Here is a 16,196-nt window from a genome sequence, read left to right on the forward strand (position 1 = left end):
GTGGACACTCAACTGACTGAGCTACCCAGGTGCCCCAAATGTGGTAATTTTAATAACGGCAGTATATCAGTGTAAGTGATCTTTATTTTCAGATGATTGGTGATTAAAGGTTTAGGTTCACATGGGGATTGTAGGCCTGGTAATAGACGATTGAATTTTAAACTTTTAACTAATATTAACAAAGGAAATTTACCATTAAGGAAAGGAAAATTGCCATTTGCAAAAGAAATTTACATATTAAAAAGGAACTTGGAAACTTTTTCTATATCAAAGTTAAATAATTTACATGTGATATTTCTAAAATATTGGGTAAATGCTTGATCTTCCTTAGGCCCTTACATGAAGCCAGCCAATGTTATGAATTATCATTTTTCTAGATTGAGAATTTGAGGATAACAAACTTTGTTAGCTTGAAACAATTCAGTGACAATTCAGGAAGAGAAATTAGGAAATAGGCATGCCAGTTTTTACTGCATATTCTATTCTTCATGTAATATTTTATTTTTTCTAATGTTCTAAAGTCAATATACATACTATTTCACTTGATGGATGAATAACCAAACTCCAACAGCCTGGTGTGTAGTCAGTTCAGCCCATTCATCTTTAAGGATTGATTTGGATATTGACATTGCTAATAAAACTTTCTGAGCATTAGTAATTAATGTGGCTTAAAATGAAACAATACATTACATGGGCCATTTCATCACATAATAAAAATAAGTACTTTTATTCATATATATGGTGATTTCATATACAGAAACAATATTCATATACATGGAGATTTCATATACAGAAACAATAGATTTAGTCTTATATTCCCACTGACATAGATTTGCCATTCTTTAATTGATCTTTTGCCAGTGCTTGGACTATCAAAGTCAGTCTGAGAAAGCCAAATACCATGTGGTTTCACCCATAAGTGGAATTTAAGAAACAAATGAAGAAAGAAATAAAGAGACAAACAAAAACACACAATCTTAAACTCAGAACACAGAGAACAAACTGGTGGTTACCTGAGGAGAGGTGGGTGGAGGGATGGGTGAAATAGAGGAAGGGGATGAAGAGTACACTTACTGTGGGCTCCTGGGTGGCTCAGTTGCTAAGCATCTGACTTCAGCTCAGGTCATGATCTCATGGTTTGTGAGTTCAAGTCCACATTGGGTGAGCTCGAGCCCTGCTTCAGGTGAGCACAAACCCCACTTCAGGTAAAAAACACAAGGCCCACTTCGGGTGAGCCCTGCTTCTCTCTCTGTCTTTCTCTGCCCCTCATGGGATTCTCTGTCTCTGTCCCTCCCTCATTTGTGCCATCTATTTCCGTGTCTCTCAAGAAAAAAAAAAGACTACATTTATCATGATGTGTGATGAGTACTGAGTAATGTATAGAATTGTTGAATCACTATATTGTACATTTGAAACTAATATAACATTGTATGTTATTTATACTGGAAATAAACAAGCAAATAAAAAAAGCAAAAAAAGAAAAAAGCTGATTCTACAGATGTCAAATAAGATGATAATATTTGCTCTAGTCTACTAGGGAAACATACAACACTAAATTCTAAATATTGATATTCTGTTCTAATACCTCCTTACATGGGAAAAATATGAATACTATCTATACACATTTACATGGGAAAAATATGAATACTATCTATATAAATATGCCTTAAACTTCATATGTTTTTTTTAATTTCTAGTATTCATGAAAGAAAGCCTAAACCCAAAGCTACATCCATAACTAGCTTTATTTATTTTCCTAGATATATCTGCTTGACAGCTTACTAGAGTATTTGAAGATCCATTTAATAACTGTAATTGTACCTAATTACATAATAGACTTATATTTAACAATTGCACATATAGTATTTATAACTTTAAATTTCTTAACTCCAAACTGTAAAGTTTCCTGAGCATATCATACTGTATGTCTGCAGAAAACAGTTTTTAAAGCTCAGGAATCTTACAGTTTTTTTATATCTTTGCCCCCATTTTGGAGAAAAATATAGTAGTCTCATTTGTTTTTCATTTTATTTATTTATTTTTTTAGTTTTTTTCATATTTATTATTTTTTTTAATTTTTTTTAACGTTTATTTATTTTTGAGACAGAGAGAGGCAGAGCATGAACGGGGGAGGGTCAGAGAGAGAGGGAGACACAGAATCGGAAGCAGGCTCCAGGCTCTGGGCCATCATCAGCCCAGAGCCCGACGTGGGGCTCGAACTCACGGACTGTGAGATCGTGACCTGAGCTGAAGTCGGACGCTTAACCGACTGAGCCACCCTGACCTGAGCTGAAGTCGGACGCTTAACCGACTGAGCCACCCAGGCGCCCCACATATTTATTATTTTTAAGAGAGAGTGCAAGATGGGGAGGGGCAGTGAGAGAGGAAGACACAGAATCCAAAGCAGGCTCCAGGCTCTGAGCTGTCAGCACAGAGCCTGATGCAGGTCTGGAACCCAAGAACCATGAAATCATGACCTGAACCTAAGTCAGACACTCAACTGACTGAGCCACCCAGGTGCCCCTGTTTTGCATTTTTTCCCTGTTCTTCATTTTAAAATGACATTTATTATTTCCTTCAACATTTCTTTTTTTTATTTCTTTATTTTGAGAGAGAAAGAATGTACAAGCAGGGGAGTGGCAGAAATAGAAGGGGAGAGAGAATCCCAAGCAGGCTGTGCACTGTCAGCGTAGAGCCCAAGGTGGGGCTTGAACTCACAAACCTTGAGATCATGACCTAAGCCAAAATCAAGAGTCAGACACTTAACCGACTGAGCCACCCAGGTGCTCCTCCTTCAACATTTCTCAGAGTTACTGGGCACATAGAAGAGATGATAAGTTAGGTGCTATCCTTATATCCTCAGGCAATTCAAGGAATTCATAACCTAATGGACTTCAGTAATCTTTAAAATGAGAGCCGTAATATATATGAAACCATAATTCCTTATATCTTTTGGATTAAAGATTCTATGCATTGCTTCTAAACATCATGCCTTCAGTCAGCTGGGTCTAACACACACAGACATGCTCTTTGATCTCACTTTAAATTAATGACAACTAATGTCAGTGATGTACTATGCTTATTTCATGAAAAAAAAATTATACCAAATACAATCATTATAGTATTTACATGAAGAAAGATTGAGAAAGGCCACCATCTTACATAACAAAATAATTACATTTCTAACAATTCCTTGAGAATGTCTGTTTGCATGCACTAGTGGATCTAACAATTTTGACATAATCATAGTGGCTTTTATTTCACTTAGCTATTAAGAACAACTTATGGTTACCAGAGGGAAGGTGGGTGGGGAAATGGGTAAAATAGGTGATGGGGATTAAGGAGTGCATTTGCTGTGATTGAGTACTGGCTATTGAATGAAAGTGTTGAATCACTATATTGTACACCTGAAACTAATATTACACTGTATGTTAACTAACTGGAATTTAAATAAAAACTTTAAAAATATATTTAAACACAATTAGGAACAGTGACAATTTACTTCCTAGTATTAGTTTTGTTTATGAGGGTAAGTCTATTTTTAACTTTTTCGTATGCTTTAAGTATAACACTGATTTTGTGATGCTAACATTTCCTCTCAATATTTGCTTGCTTTCTAGTTGATCTCCTGATCTTACAATGTCTGAAATCAGATTTAGCAATCTCACTTGGGATCAAGTTATAATACTGGATCAAGTGTTAGATGAAGTAATTCCAATTCATGGAAGGGGAAATTTCCCCACATTGGAAGTAAAACCAAAAGATATCATTCATGTTGTGAAAGACCAATTGATAGAGCAAGGAATTATTGTTAAAGATTCCCGACTGAATGGTTCCACAGCTAGTTATATACTTGCAAGCCACAGTGGAATCAGCTATAAGGATCTTGATGTTATTTTTGGTGTTGAATTACCAAGTGATCAGGAATTTCAAGTTATTAAGGATGCAGTTCTAGGTTGTCTACTGGACTTTTTACCAAAAGGTGTGAAAAAGGAAAAGATCACCCTAAAGATCATGAAAGAGGCTTATGTGCAGAAGATGGTCAAAGTTTGCAATATGCATGATCGTTGGAGTCTCATTTCTCTTTCAAACAACACTGGAAAAAATGTAGAGCTAAAATTTGTGAATTCACTCAGACGGCAATTTGAATTTAGTGTTGATTCCTTTCAAATTGTTTTGGATCCCATGTTAGAATTTTACAGTGACAAAAATGCTAGGCTAAGCAAAGAATATTATCCTGTTGTGATAGCTGAAAGCATGTATGGAGACTTCCAAGAAGCAATGACACATTTGCAATACAAGCTTATATCTACTAGAAAACCTGAAGAGATTAGAGGTGGTGGCCTTCTGAAGTACAGCAACTTGCTGGTTCGTGATTTTAAACCAGCTTGTGAAGCAGAAATCAAGACACTGGAACGTTACATGTGTTCTAGATTCTTCATTGATTTTCCTGATGTAGTAGAACAGCAAAAGAAGATTGAATCATACCTCCGTAACCATTTCATAGGTGAAGAAAATAGCAAATATGACTACCTTATGACCTTGCGTGGAGTTGTGAATGAAAGCACTGTTTGCCTTATGGGTCATGAAAGAAGGCAGACACTCAATATGATCACCCTTATGGCTTTAAAAGTACTTGGAGAACAGAATATTTTACCCAATACAGACAATGTAACTTGCTTTTATCAGCCTGCTCCATACTTTGCTGCTGAGGGAGGGTATCCTAATTATTATGTAACATCTGGAGCACCACCGATTTTTTTCCAACCATACCAACCACTGCACTTTCATGTGCCAAATGGTATGGTCTAAACACACACACACACACACACACACACACACACACACACACCCCAGAAACTTTGCTTTAATTAAACACCTCTTAAAAGCAAGTTTCCAAAATCCATAAAATTAAAATCTATTTTTTATATTTCTTCAGTTATCAACTATTTTCCATTAATTATAACTTAAACCATCATAGTAAGTACAATATCATCTATAAACTGCCCACTGTAAATGATTTTCAAGTGTTATTAATTAGCTATAATAACTTTCAAATGTTGTGGACCACTTAAAATGATTTTCAGATCTTACTAAGTCTTAAGTAAGACTCAAATTTGTCCTGAAAAATACATGACAGATGCCTGAATCTTTGATTAAAATATAAGAGACTCATATTTTCAAATTCAAAGGTACAGTAAAGATAAGTGCCAACATTTTTTTATTCAATCAATTCCTGTGTTTCATTCACGTCACCATTTTTTTCTGGTGAATATTACCATCACTGAGTTTTCAATACTTAACAAAAATGCCTAATTTCAAAGACAACAGATTCAGAAGAGATTAAAACTCTGGACTTTATAAGCACTTATTTTGTTTTCCAATTAAATTGGGTTAGATACAAAATCCTACTGTTATTTCAAGGAACACTGAAAAAAATATTTCTTAAAAACACTGGACATTAGCAATTTGTTAACTGTCAAATAGTGTTGTTGATCTGAAGAATAATACCATCCAGCTGTAAAATCAATACTGCAATCAAAATTATATAAGTGTCTTCATTTTTTTCCCCTAAATAAGTTGAAAAGAATGAAAATGACCAACTATGAATGTGAACATTTTTTATCATTATGTTAGAGACTCTAAATGGCAGATAACAAAAAAACAGGCAATGTTTTTTTTTAGCTATGGATGGTATTTATCATTTTTAGGACCTATTTGTCTAATGTATTAATATATCTGGAGATACTCAGTATCAGTAAGTTAAAATATTTTCATTATTGTTCATTGAAGTGCATTTTTTCACTTTGCTCTTACTAAAGATCAGTTTCTAACATGCTACTCAAGTGCCTCTTCATGTGAGTTTTTGCATAATACTATATTTTATCCAACAATTGCATACATTCATCAGGTATCTGACTATTTGCCTACTACATTAGGTATGCTGCTAGCAGATCTACCAATAGAATTAAAACAATATTTTTCCCATAATGAAGAAAATAATGCATAACCAATATTAATGGAGATGAGAGAAGATGAACCAACCTGAATGAATATAGAGAAGACCATCAGACAACTTCACCATTTTAACTTGCTTCTGATTTTTTGTTTTTCCATCTCAGTTTTCATTGACCATCATAAGTTTTTTCATCACAGCATGATCCAAAAGGCATATTCTGAGAATTTGTCACTTATAAACTGTGCTTAATCTGTCTTCTCTGTATTACAGTACTGGACACAAAAAGTACATAAAATATGGCATTTTCAAATAAATATTTCCAAGATGTTTTATACCACCACACCACTGGCCATCAGTATATTTTTAAAGAATTATATTTAAAATGTATTTATGTGTATTTACACATGCACATATTTATCAATCATACAACCCTAAGGCTTTTAAACATTATATGGATTCACCTCTTTGCTTGGGACAAATAAAGAATTTATAAATACCACATTAAAGAGAAAATTTAGTAATCTATTAACATAGTGTATTGGCTGAAAAATTATCTTTCTGTACTAAAGTATAATCTTTAGTTTTCAGTTGGGGGAGTGCTTGCACATAAAACTGAAATAGTATATGCTATGTTTAAGTACCAAAAAACAATTCCAAAAGATATGGGAAAAGTATTTAGGAATAAAAGAACTATAGTAGTTATGAGTCATGGGTAAAGATTCAGTATTTCCATAGAATTTTATGCTGAATAGCAGAATTCTGAAGCTGTTTGGAAACATCCCTCATGTGCTCCCTTAGTTTTCTTTGGTTCTATTGTGAATTTGAACTCTTTTTTCCCTAAAGAGGAAATTCTCTATGGTGTTCTCCTAAAGCTTTACATACTGCTGGAAGAATGGCCTGAAAGCTACCAGCTTACTCCTAACATTTTCAAATATGTGTTTTCATTGTAGTATAAAAGCTCAGACTTGGTATATAAGATTTTCTCAAGAAAGAGAATCCAAACCTGTTGAATGGAAATGGTATCACTAAAGAGAAAGCTATAGTTTGATCTCTCATGGTTTTCTTTCCAAGCTAGGCTGTCCTTTGCTTCTAACCAAACAGAAAAATATCTATCTTTAATAGCGTATGAGTATCTCTCCAGGATTAGGCTAGTTTTCTTAAGATACAGTATTACCTCATTCTGTTCATTAAGATAATAAATGGGAAAATTTTCCTATAAAAAAAGCTCCAGATTCTTTGCCTAAAGGAGTTAATAGATGTTAGTTAAATTTGACTCTAGAGCATATGTCATTTCATTACAAGAGAGAAATGTTGTCTTTTCCTCTTTTATTTTATACAAATTCAACACTGAGTCTTAGTTTGGGAATTGTTTTTTCTTCTCAGAAACCTAACCAAAACCAAAAAAAAAATCGTTTGACATAGTTCTAGTATTCATATCAGTGGGACACAGTTGGTGTTAGTTATAGGTACATATTTTTTTAAACCAAAATATTCTTGCATTTCACAGACGTTTTCACATAATTATTAAAGTTATATTAGTAGACTATTTGTAGCTTTTAAATTCAGAGATATTCTGATAGTGACTGATGTCCAGTTTGTCAAGGAAAGTTGAAGACAAGTTATTTAAATTAAAGACAAAATAACAGAAATGGAACAGTTATGAACTTCTCCAAAAAACTGGGAAAATATCCTAGGCCCGAATTCCATTTGTTAATATCATCTCAGAAATGTTCTATTAAAATTCATGCAAAATAAACAATTTTTAAAATTTGCCTTTAGCCATATTTTAGTTTTTAGGTATTGATAAGGGTCAATATGCAAAATGTCTGAGATATGATTAAAACTCTTTTCATGCATGGATCTATTATCTGGAAGGATTCATCCATCTTTGAAAATATAGAGAGTTAAAAGTTTACAATTGAGAAAAAATTTGAAGTTTTAAAGTTTGTAATGCTTATCAAAATTATATTGATCTATGAATATGGCAGTTCCATTTATAGAGGATTTAAAAAAAATAATTGAGTCTGTAACTTAACATTAAAACAGGATTGGGAGGTTTGTGGGACTACAGTTTGAAAAGTATTCTTATAAAGACCATTTTGTCAAGGCCTAAAACCCAATATTTTAAAGTACTTTAGGATTTATTTGCTTTGCATTTTAAAAGAAAATACTTTTAATGATGTTTTCTTTTCACTTCTGTTCTTTTGTGGTCATATTCTGTATGTTACAATGTTAAAAGTTACAAGTTTGGAAATCGTATTGCTGATCCACTGCTCCCTTTTATGAACACTTTTTTAGCATGTATAAATGAAAGGAACTAATTTGTTGAAATGTCATTGTATTGCTTTTAGGTGCTTTCTTAAGGAAACAGATTTCCTCAAATTTTGTCAGTTTGAGCAAAAACATACCATTTAGAGTATATGGTGTCTGTAAATAAATTTAACTTGTAACAGGTGATATTTAAGCTCAACACATTACACTTCTAGTTTTGTTTTTCTTTAATATGGGGGATGTGAAGTTATTATTCACAAAATTGTTATGTCACAAGTAGTGCTAAATGAATTGCATTAGTGTTTGAAACAATAGAAACCCCTTTTGGTTTAGATGTAGTCTTTGAAAGAGCAAGAAAATAACCCCTGTAAATGAATAAGTGTCTTAAGAGAGAAGTGTCTTCAGAGAGCCCTCTTTGCAAAATTTTCTCTTATGATTCCAAATTAAAAGTGATGGATTGAATAACCCTGTTAAATCCAATTTAAGTGGTTTCATGATGATTTATGAAAATTTACTTGTTATAAATTGTAGACTGGTGGTAGAATTTGAACTGTTCTCTAAAATTCTAGTGAGTAGTCCACTTTACATTATAAATAAAATGTGACCAAGTCACACTTGGTCCTTTGGCTCAACTAGAGAACCTAGGATCCTAAGATTGAATTCTTGTTTTAACATTGGTATGCTAATAATCAGTGGGGGAGATTGGTCTCCATGAAAATGACAGTAGAGAGTGATATGAAAGTTCACACTAATATCTTATTCAGAAATTTCATTTTTATCATAGAAAGACAACATAAAAAACATTTCTATATAAAATGTGGCTTCAATACCAAATGGAAAAATAATAAAGATATTGTAATATCTTTAAGTTATAAAATCAGTTAAAAAAGGAATTCCAGTATATTTGTAGTAGTCACTAATAAAATGTTTTTAAATAAAAACTGGTATTACATAGTCATTTACATTTAAAATGTCTGTTTTAAAAGTTTTAACAAATGTTCACCTCTCCCCAATAAAATTATTCAACCCGAACATATATTAGTGGATATTTGAATAAAGAGGATTGAAAATAATTTTTTTAAGTCTTACATGTGACCTTCTTGAACAAAAGGATTTTTACATAAGTTATTTTCTTTATGGTTTTGAGGGTTTTGTAGGGTAGCTTTGGGATTCTTAGGATTAAATGCCTTCAAGGGGCACCTGGGTGGATGAGTCGGTTAAGCATCTGGCTCTTGACTTCAGCTCATGTCATGATCTCACTGTTTGTGGGTTTGAGCCTCATGTCAGGGTCTGCACTGGCAGTGCAGAGCCTGCTTGGGATTATCTCTCTCCCTCTCTGCCCTTCACTGGTCATGTGCTCTGTCTTTCTCTCTCTAAATAAATAAATAAATTAAAAAAAATAAAGGCCTTCAAAAAGCAATGGTATCTCAGGCAGTGAAGTCAAAATAACTTCTGTCTTACTGTAACTCCTCAAGATTTATTATCAGGTGAAATGCTTTCAGATCATGTCAGCAGGTAAATAATATAAATTAAAAGAGTTTTTAAGGTTAAAAATCTACTTCTTTTAAAAGCATCTAAATATATTTTTAAAGGGAAAGTTATCATCATCTTCTAGGTACACAATATGTGTCCTGAAATGAAAATCGTGCTGGGGAGGTTATGTGTTTTAGAAAGGTAGAGGACTATATTTAATATTCTATAAGTAGATTTATATTAAATTCAGTGTCTGTTTACTTAAGTCAAGGCAAATACCTCTGAAGAAGCGTTATGTGAATTGTAATCCTGACAGTTTACAAAAGGGGGCACATAATCCATTTTCCTGAAGAACAAGTTTTTAATTCCTTCTGTTTTTGTGCCACCTTTCCCTTGTTTACTAAAATGATACCTCTGTGTGTTCATAGTGATAAGATGCAAAAAAAATGCAGTCTAAGGGTTATTTATTACTGTTTTTAGTACCAAAAGACAAACTGACACTGTTCCAAGTGAGGGAAGAGTCTGGAAATGTCAAAAGTATTGACTCAAGATTGTAATCATAGATGATTCCATTCTAGAGAAGAAAACTTTCATGTGTGCATTGTGGAGAATCCAATTCTAGGATCTCCAATTTTTCAAGATTTCTCTTAGAAAACACAACACTTGAATTAAAAGGCCATGATTCTTAAACATTCACTTTTCAGTTCCTTAAGAATTTTAGGCAACTAAATGTGGAGAAATCACTTACATGACTATCATCCAGAGTTCAGACTGGGGTAAGTTATAAGTTAACTTTTAGTAAGAAATAGTCAAAATCATTTTAAGTGTTATGTGCTTTTGTATAATTCTTGGAACTTTTTTAAAGTTAAGTAAGTTTCATTTCAACTTCATTTGTATATATGAAAATTGTAAATCAAACCAATTGAACTTTTAAAAAGGACAAAAGTCCCCCCCCATAAACTTAGATTTAATACATAAAATTATACATTAGAGTATATAAATTTATAAAATTTTTAAATTCCCATATAATAATGTCACATTAAGTTATAAAACTATTAATAGATGATTCACCTTCATTAATTATAATTGTGTATTACATTTATTGAAAATTTTTAGTATTTATTATTTTCACTCAAAGAGCATAAGTGTCTTCCAGTAAATATTGGAAATAACCTGTTGGATTATCTGAATTTTCCAGATCTTAATCCATTATAATTGAATGATACTGTCTTGGGACTATCTTGTCCAATTTAAGTTCTTTAAGTTTTCACTTTACAAATGACTGATGCTAAAGCATAGGTGAAATAGCAAACTCTTACTTGCTCTTTAAATAAAAATATCCCACTATTTTAAAGCAAATCCTATATATCTCTGAAAAAAAATCTACTTTATGTCCATAGAATGCTACTACATTTAATTGAAAACTAAAGTTCTCTTTGACAGCTTGTGGCTATTGTTTCACATAGTCCTTGTTTAGATTGAGTGAAATCAGTGAAAAGCATGAGCAAATAGAAAGTTATTTCCTTAAAATTCTGGATGTTAAATCAATGTTTCAACCTGCAAAACAAAGCAGTTGTCCAGATAATTGAAATATGTCACTAATTAATCGATAAGGAAAAGTGGTTCCAAATTAATTACAGTCCAAGTCATTGAATAACTGCATTTTCCCCATATAGACAAGACCAAAATTAACTATTGGATATGAGAAAATCCCTACAATAATACCATTTTATTAGATGTAAAACAATCCAATATAGAATAAAGTTAGAAGATCTAACTTCAAAGCTTAGAGAACAAATGGAATACTTAAGAATTTATCTCAAATATGTGTTTAAAATTTCAGTTAATTCAAATCCAATTGTTAAGCATGAAAGAAAATATCAGTGAAAGGAATTATAGTCACAGAGTGGAAAATGAAATTGAAACATCTAAATGTAGTTGCTGAGCACCCAGTAAAACTGGTATGATTTCCTACACTATTTCAAGACAGACCTACATTTTATCGTTAAACAATTCACTTTAGGAAAGCAGTGAATATAAATATAGCTTTATAAATGTTTTAGGTACCTTTTCAGCCTTCTAGTTCACAGCACCAATTTTGATCTTTTACTACAAAACTTTTGAAGTGTTCTTAAGAACTTACTGTGTCTCAGGGGTGCGTGGGTGGCTCAGTCAGTTAAGCATCCAACTCTTTTTCTTATTTTTTTTTACATTTATTTATCTTTGAGGAACAGAGTGAGACAAAGCGTGAGTGGGGGAGGGGCAGAGAGAGAAGAAGACACAGATTCTGAAGCAGGCTCCAGACTCTGAGCTGTCAGCGTAGAGCCTGATGTGGGGATCAAACCCACGAACTGTGAGATCATGACCTGAGCCCAAGTCGGGCGCTCAACCAACTAAGCCACCCAGGTGCCCCAAGCATCCAACTCTTGATTTTGGCTCAGGTCGTGATCTCACGGTTCGTGGGTTCGAGCCCTGCATCAGGCTCCATGCTGGCAGTGCAGAGCCTGCTTGGGATTCTCTTTCCATCTCTCTGGGGACCACTTTCTTACACCTTACACAAAAATAAATTCAAAATGGATGAAAGACCTAAATGTGAGACATGAAACCATAAAAATTGTAGAGGAGAACACAGCCAGTAATCTCTCTGACATCGGCCATAGCAGCTTCTTTCTAGATATGTATCCAGAGGCTAGGGAAACAAAAGCATAAAAGACTATTGTGATTTCATTAAAATAAAAAGCTTCCACACAGTGAAGGAAACAATCAGCAAAATTGAAAGGCAACCTACAGAATGGGAGACATTTGCAAATGACATAGCTCAGAAAGTGTTAGTATTCAAAATGTACAAAGAAACTTACAAAACACACACACACAACAGCACCATATATTTAGCAGAGCCAGATAGTGTATCTACTAAAGTCTGTGTATGCTAAACACATATTCAAGCAATGACATTAAGTGCTTATGGAGTGGAAAATATATTAGGATATAGTGTTTATTGGAAGAATTAAGAACTATGGTGAAAGGGATTGGAGAGATAAAACACCACTTGATATGGTTTCCTTGAAGGTTCTACAGTTTTAGCAACAGCAACCCTAGGCTGGAGAATTCATTATTTTACATAAACTATAGAACAATATATCAGTAAATACACTCATGCTAAAGCTGGCACATTTTCTTTACATAATGTAAATTATCAGATTGCTAAATCTTAAAGCAATATATATGATTACAATAAAGAAACAAAATGACAGGTGCTTGGGTGGCTCAACCAGTTGAGCATCTGACTTTGGGTCAGGTCATGATCTCAGGGTTCATGAGTTTGAGCCCCACATGGAACTCTGCACTGACAATGCAGAGCCTACTTGGGATTCTCTCTCTCTCTCACTCTCTCTCTCTGCCCCTCCCCAGCTCATGCTCCTGCTCTCTCTCACTTTCTCTCTCTCGAAGTAAATACATTTTTTAAAAAGAGCTGTTGAGACTGTCTTTATTCCATTGGATATTCTTTCCTGCTTTGTCAAAGATTAGTTGGCCATATGTTTGTGGGTCCATTTCTGGGTTCTCTATTCTGTTCCATTGATCTGAGTGTCTCTTCTTGTGCCAGTACCATACTGTCTTGACATACTGTCTTGATGATCACAGCTTTGTAGTATAGCTTGAAGTCCAGGATTGTAATGCCTCCTGCTTTGGTTTTCTTTTTCAAGATAGAGGCACTATCAACAATAGCCAAAGTATGGAAAGAGCCCAAATATCCATCGATGAATGAATGGATAAAGAAGATGTGGTATATATATACAATGGAGTATTACTCAGCAATCAAAAAGAATGAAATCTTGCCATTTGCAACTGCATGGATGGAACTGGAGGGTATTGTGCTAAGTGAAATTAGTCAGAGAAAGACAAATATCATATGACTTCACTCATATGAGTACTTTAAGAGACAAAACAGATGAACATAAGGGAAGGGAAACAAAAATAATATAAAAAACAGGGATGGGGACAAAACATGAGACTCATAAATATGGAGAACAAACAGAGGGTTACTGGAGGGGGTGCGGGAGGGGGGATGGGCTAAGTGGGTAAGGGGCACTAAGGAATCTACTCCTGAAATCATTGTTGCACTATATGCCAGCTAATTTGGATTTAAATTTTAAAAATAAAATTAAAAAAGATAAAAAAGATCTGATTGCTTATAAAAAATATAAAATGATTCATTGACACAAGACAGTTTTTTCATCCTTTAATATGCAAGGATAAGTTGTCCTCGACTGGTACTTCCAACTTGAGCAGAAAGCACAGGTAGTATCCACTTGTATAAAAAGAGCCAACTATAGTAACAAATGATGGTAAAAAATGCAAGTCAAAAGAATTGTTTTGCTTGTAACAAGACAGTTAAACGATGGGTGATATTTTACCAAGCACTGTAATATTTCATTATAAAGCATTAGTAAAAATGAGATTCATTTACTTTGGGATCCTTGACAATGATGCCATTAAGGTACTTGCATATTATGAAATTTCTGATTAGACTTTGTGATCGCTGCACTTGTCCTCCCCCCACACACATTATTTCCAATGTTAAAGTGGATAAGCATTATTACTCTGTATGCTCTCATTTCTACTCAATTTGGGTCTGGTCATTAGTAGGAATATTTAAAACTATCTACCTTCATGATTTCTTCAAAGGTTCATTTTTCTTTAAATTTTAACAATATTTTTACATATTTAAAAATAAAAGTTGTTAAAAGAAAGATGATGAGTAGTGTTCTATTTCCCATCACTGCACACATTACATGTTGTCACAGCTGATTCCATATTTATCATGTCCTGTGTTATTACAGAATTTCCATTTCTAAAATCACAATTATTTGCCGTGGAAAGAATTAAAACATTAAAAATATAATTTGAATAGCATGATCAAGCAACAAATTTGGTCTCCTTTAGAATACACATATACCTGTGAAATAATCTCCACGTTTCTTTCAGCTTTTTATTGGAGATTCCCTCTCTCCACCTCCATACATACAATGATACACAAAAGTGGCAGGTACTTAACATATGTCATGGAGGAAAATCACCTCTCCAATTTCAAAGGGAGATATATATGACAATTGCCTTAGGTTATAGCTAAAATTGTTGAAACAAATCTTTTTTTTTTTTCCTAGACAAGAGATGGGATAAAACAGTGGCTGAACTGAGAGACATTACCAACTAATATAGAAAATTGTAAAAAGAAAAAAAAAGAAAAAGAAAAAAGCTCTCTGAAAGTAGTTCTATGGGAAGGTAATTTATCATATTCTTGTCGGTTTCTAATGCCTTTGTAGATTCTAAAGGAAAATCAAAACTCACCTGAACAACCCTTGTCTTGGCTTGTCTGAGTGTCTTCTTTTAAAACTCAAAGACCAATTATCTCTGGCATACTGCTCAAAATGAAATAATTTTGAGAATCCCCATTGGGGAAGCCCTAGGAAAAACTGTTAAGTATGGCTTAGTCACTCCCTTCCAAAGACTCGGACCCCTAAGCATTTGACTGCATCCTAGCCCCTATACCACCACCATTTCATCCACCTCATACAAATGTGCATCCTTATATGATTCCCCCACCATAGACTGTACTTCATACATCCCTAACATCAAAATGTTAATGGCCTATGGTATCATCTGCCAAGAAAGTTAATTCTTTTAACTTATCTCTCTTTTTTAAATGTTTATTTTTTCTGAGAGAGAGAGCATGAGAGGGTGGAGGGGCAGAAAGAGAGGAGAGAGAGAATCCCAAGCAGGCTGATGCAGGGCTCCATCTCAGGAACCCTGAGATTGTAACCTGACCCGAAATCAAGAGTCTGATGCTTAACTGACCTAGCCACCCAGGCGCCCCTTTTAAATTTTCTTATATCATGTGAAATGTCCAGGGTGAAGTCAATAAAAATGGTGGAATAAGAACTTACAAAATTTCAGTTTTTGATAAAAACAATGAAAAACACAAAAATTGTTAGAATTAACTTTTCCAGAGCTCAAAATTACCCAGAGGCTTGCAGCAATACAGGGAAAGAAATAGCTGAATCTTAGTAAAAACAGTAGCTTTTTAAAAATACTTAATTTTTAGAGAAATTTTAGGTTCACTGCAAAATTGAGGGGTAAGTGCAGAGAGCTCCCAAATATCCCCTGCCCCTATGCACACCTGCCTTCTCCACTATTAACATCTCAAACTAGAGTGATATATTTGTTAAAATCAATGAATCTACATTGCCACATCATTATTACCCAAATTCATAGTTTATATTAGAGTTCAACCTTGATAATGTGCATTCTGAGTTTAGACAAATTTTAAATTGCATGTTCCCACCATTGTATTATACAGAATAACTTTAGTTCCCTGAAAATCCTTTGTACATTGCCTATTGATTCCTCTCTCCCCCTATACAATGGCAACCACTGATCTTTTTACTTTCCACATTTTTTTTCTATTCCAAAATATCATATAGTAGGGACCTTA

At 33.7% G+C, this 16,196-nt stretch overlaps 1 protein-coding gene across 3 annotated transcripts in view; it reads left to right on the forward strand.

Annotated features, from left to right (window-relative positions):
* TENT5D (terminal nucleotidyltransferase 5D) overlaps positions 1–8,232 on the forward strand; it is an 86,172-nt gene extending 77,940 nt beyond the window's left edge. For all 3 annotated transcript variants that reach the window (XM_053201411.1, XM_053201412.1, XM_015085565.3), the window contains one exon: positions 3,621–8,232. In XM_053201411.1, coding sequence (XP_053057386.1) covers positions 3,640–4,812 — 1,173 coding nt within the window. In that variant the 5' untranslated portion in view covers positions 3,621–3,639 and the 3' untranslated portion in view covers positions 4,813–8,232. The remainder of the gene's footprint in view (positions 1–3,620) is intronic.
* The last annotated feature ends 7,964 nt before the right edge of the window (positions 8,233–16,196 follow it).

The sequence above is a fragment of the Acinonyx jubatus genome, chromosome X (assembly GCF_027475565.1).
Source record: "Acinonyx jubatus isolate Ajub_Pintada_27869175 chromosome X, VMU_Ajub_asm_v1.0, whole genome shotgun sequence".
Taxonomy (NCBI): domain Eukaryota; kingdom Metazoa; phylum Chordata; class Mammalia; order Carnivora; family Felidae; genus Acinonyx; species Acinonyx jubatus.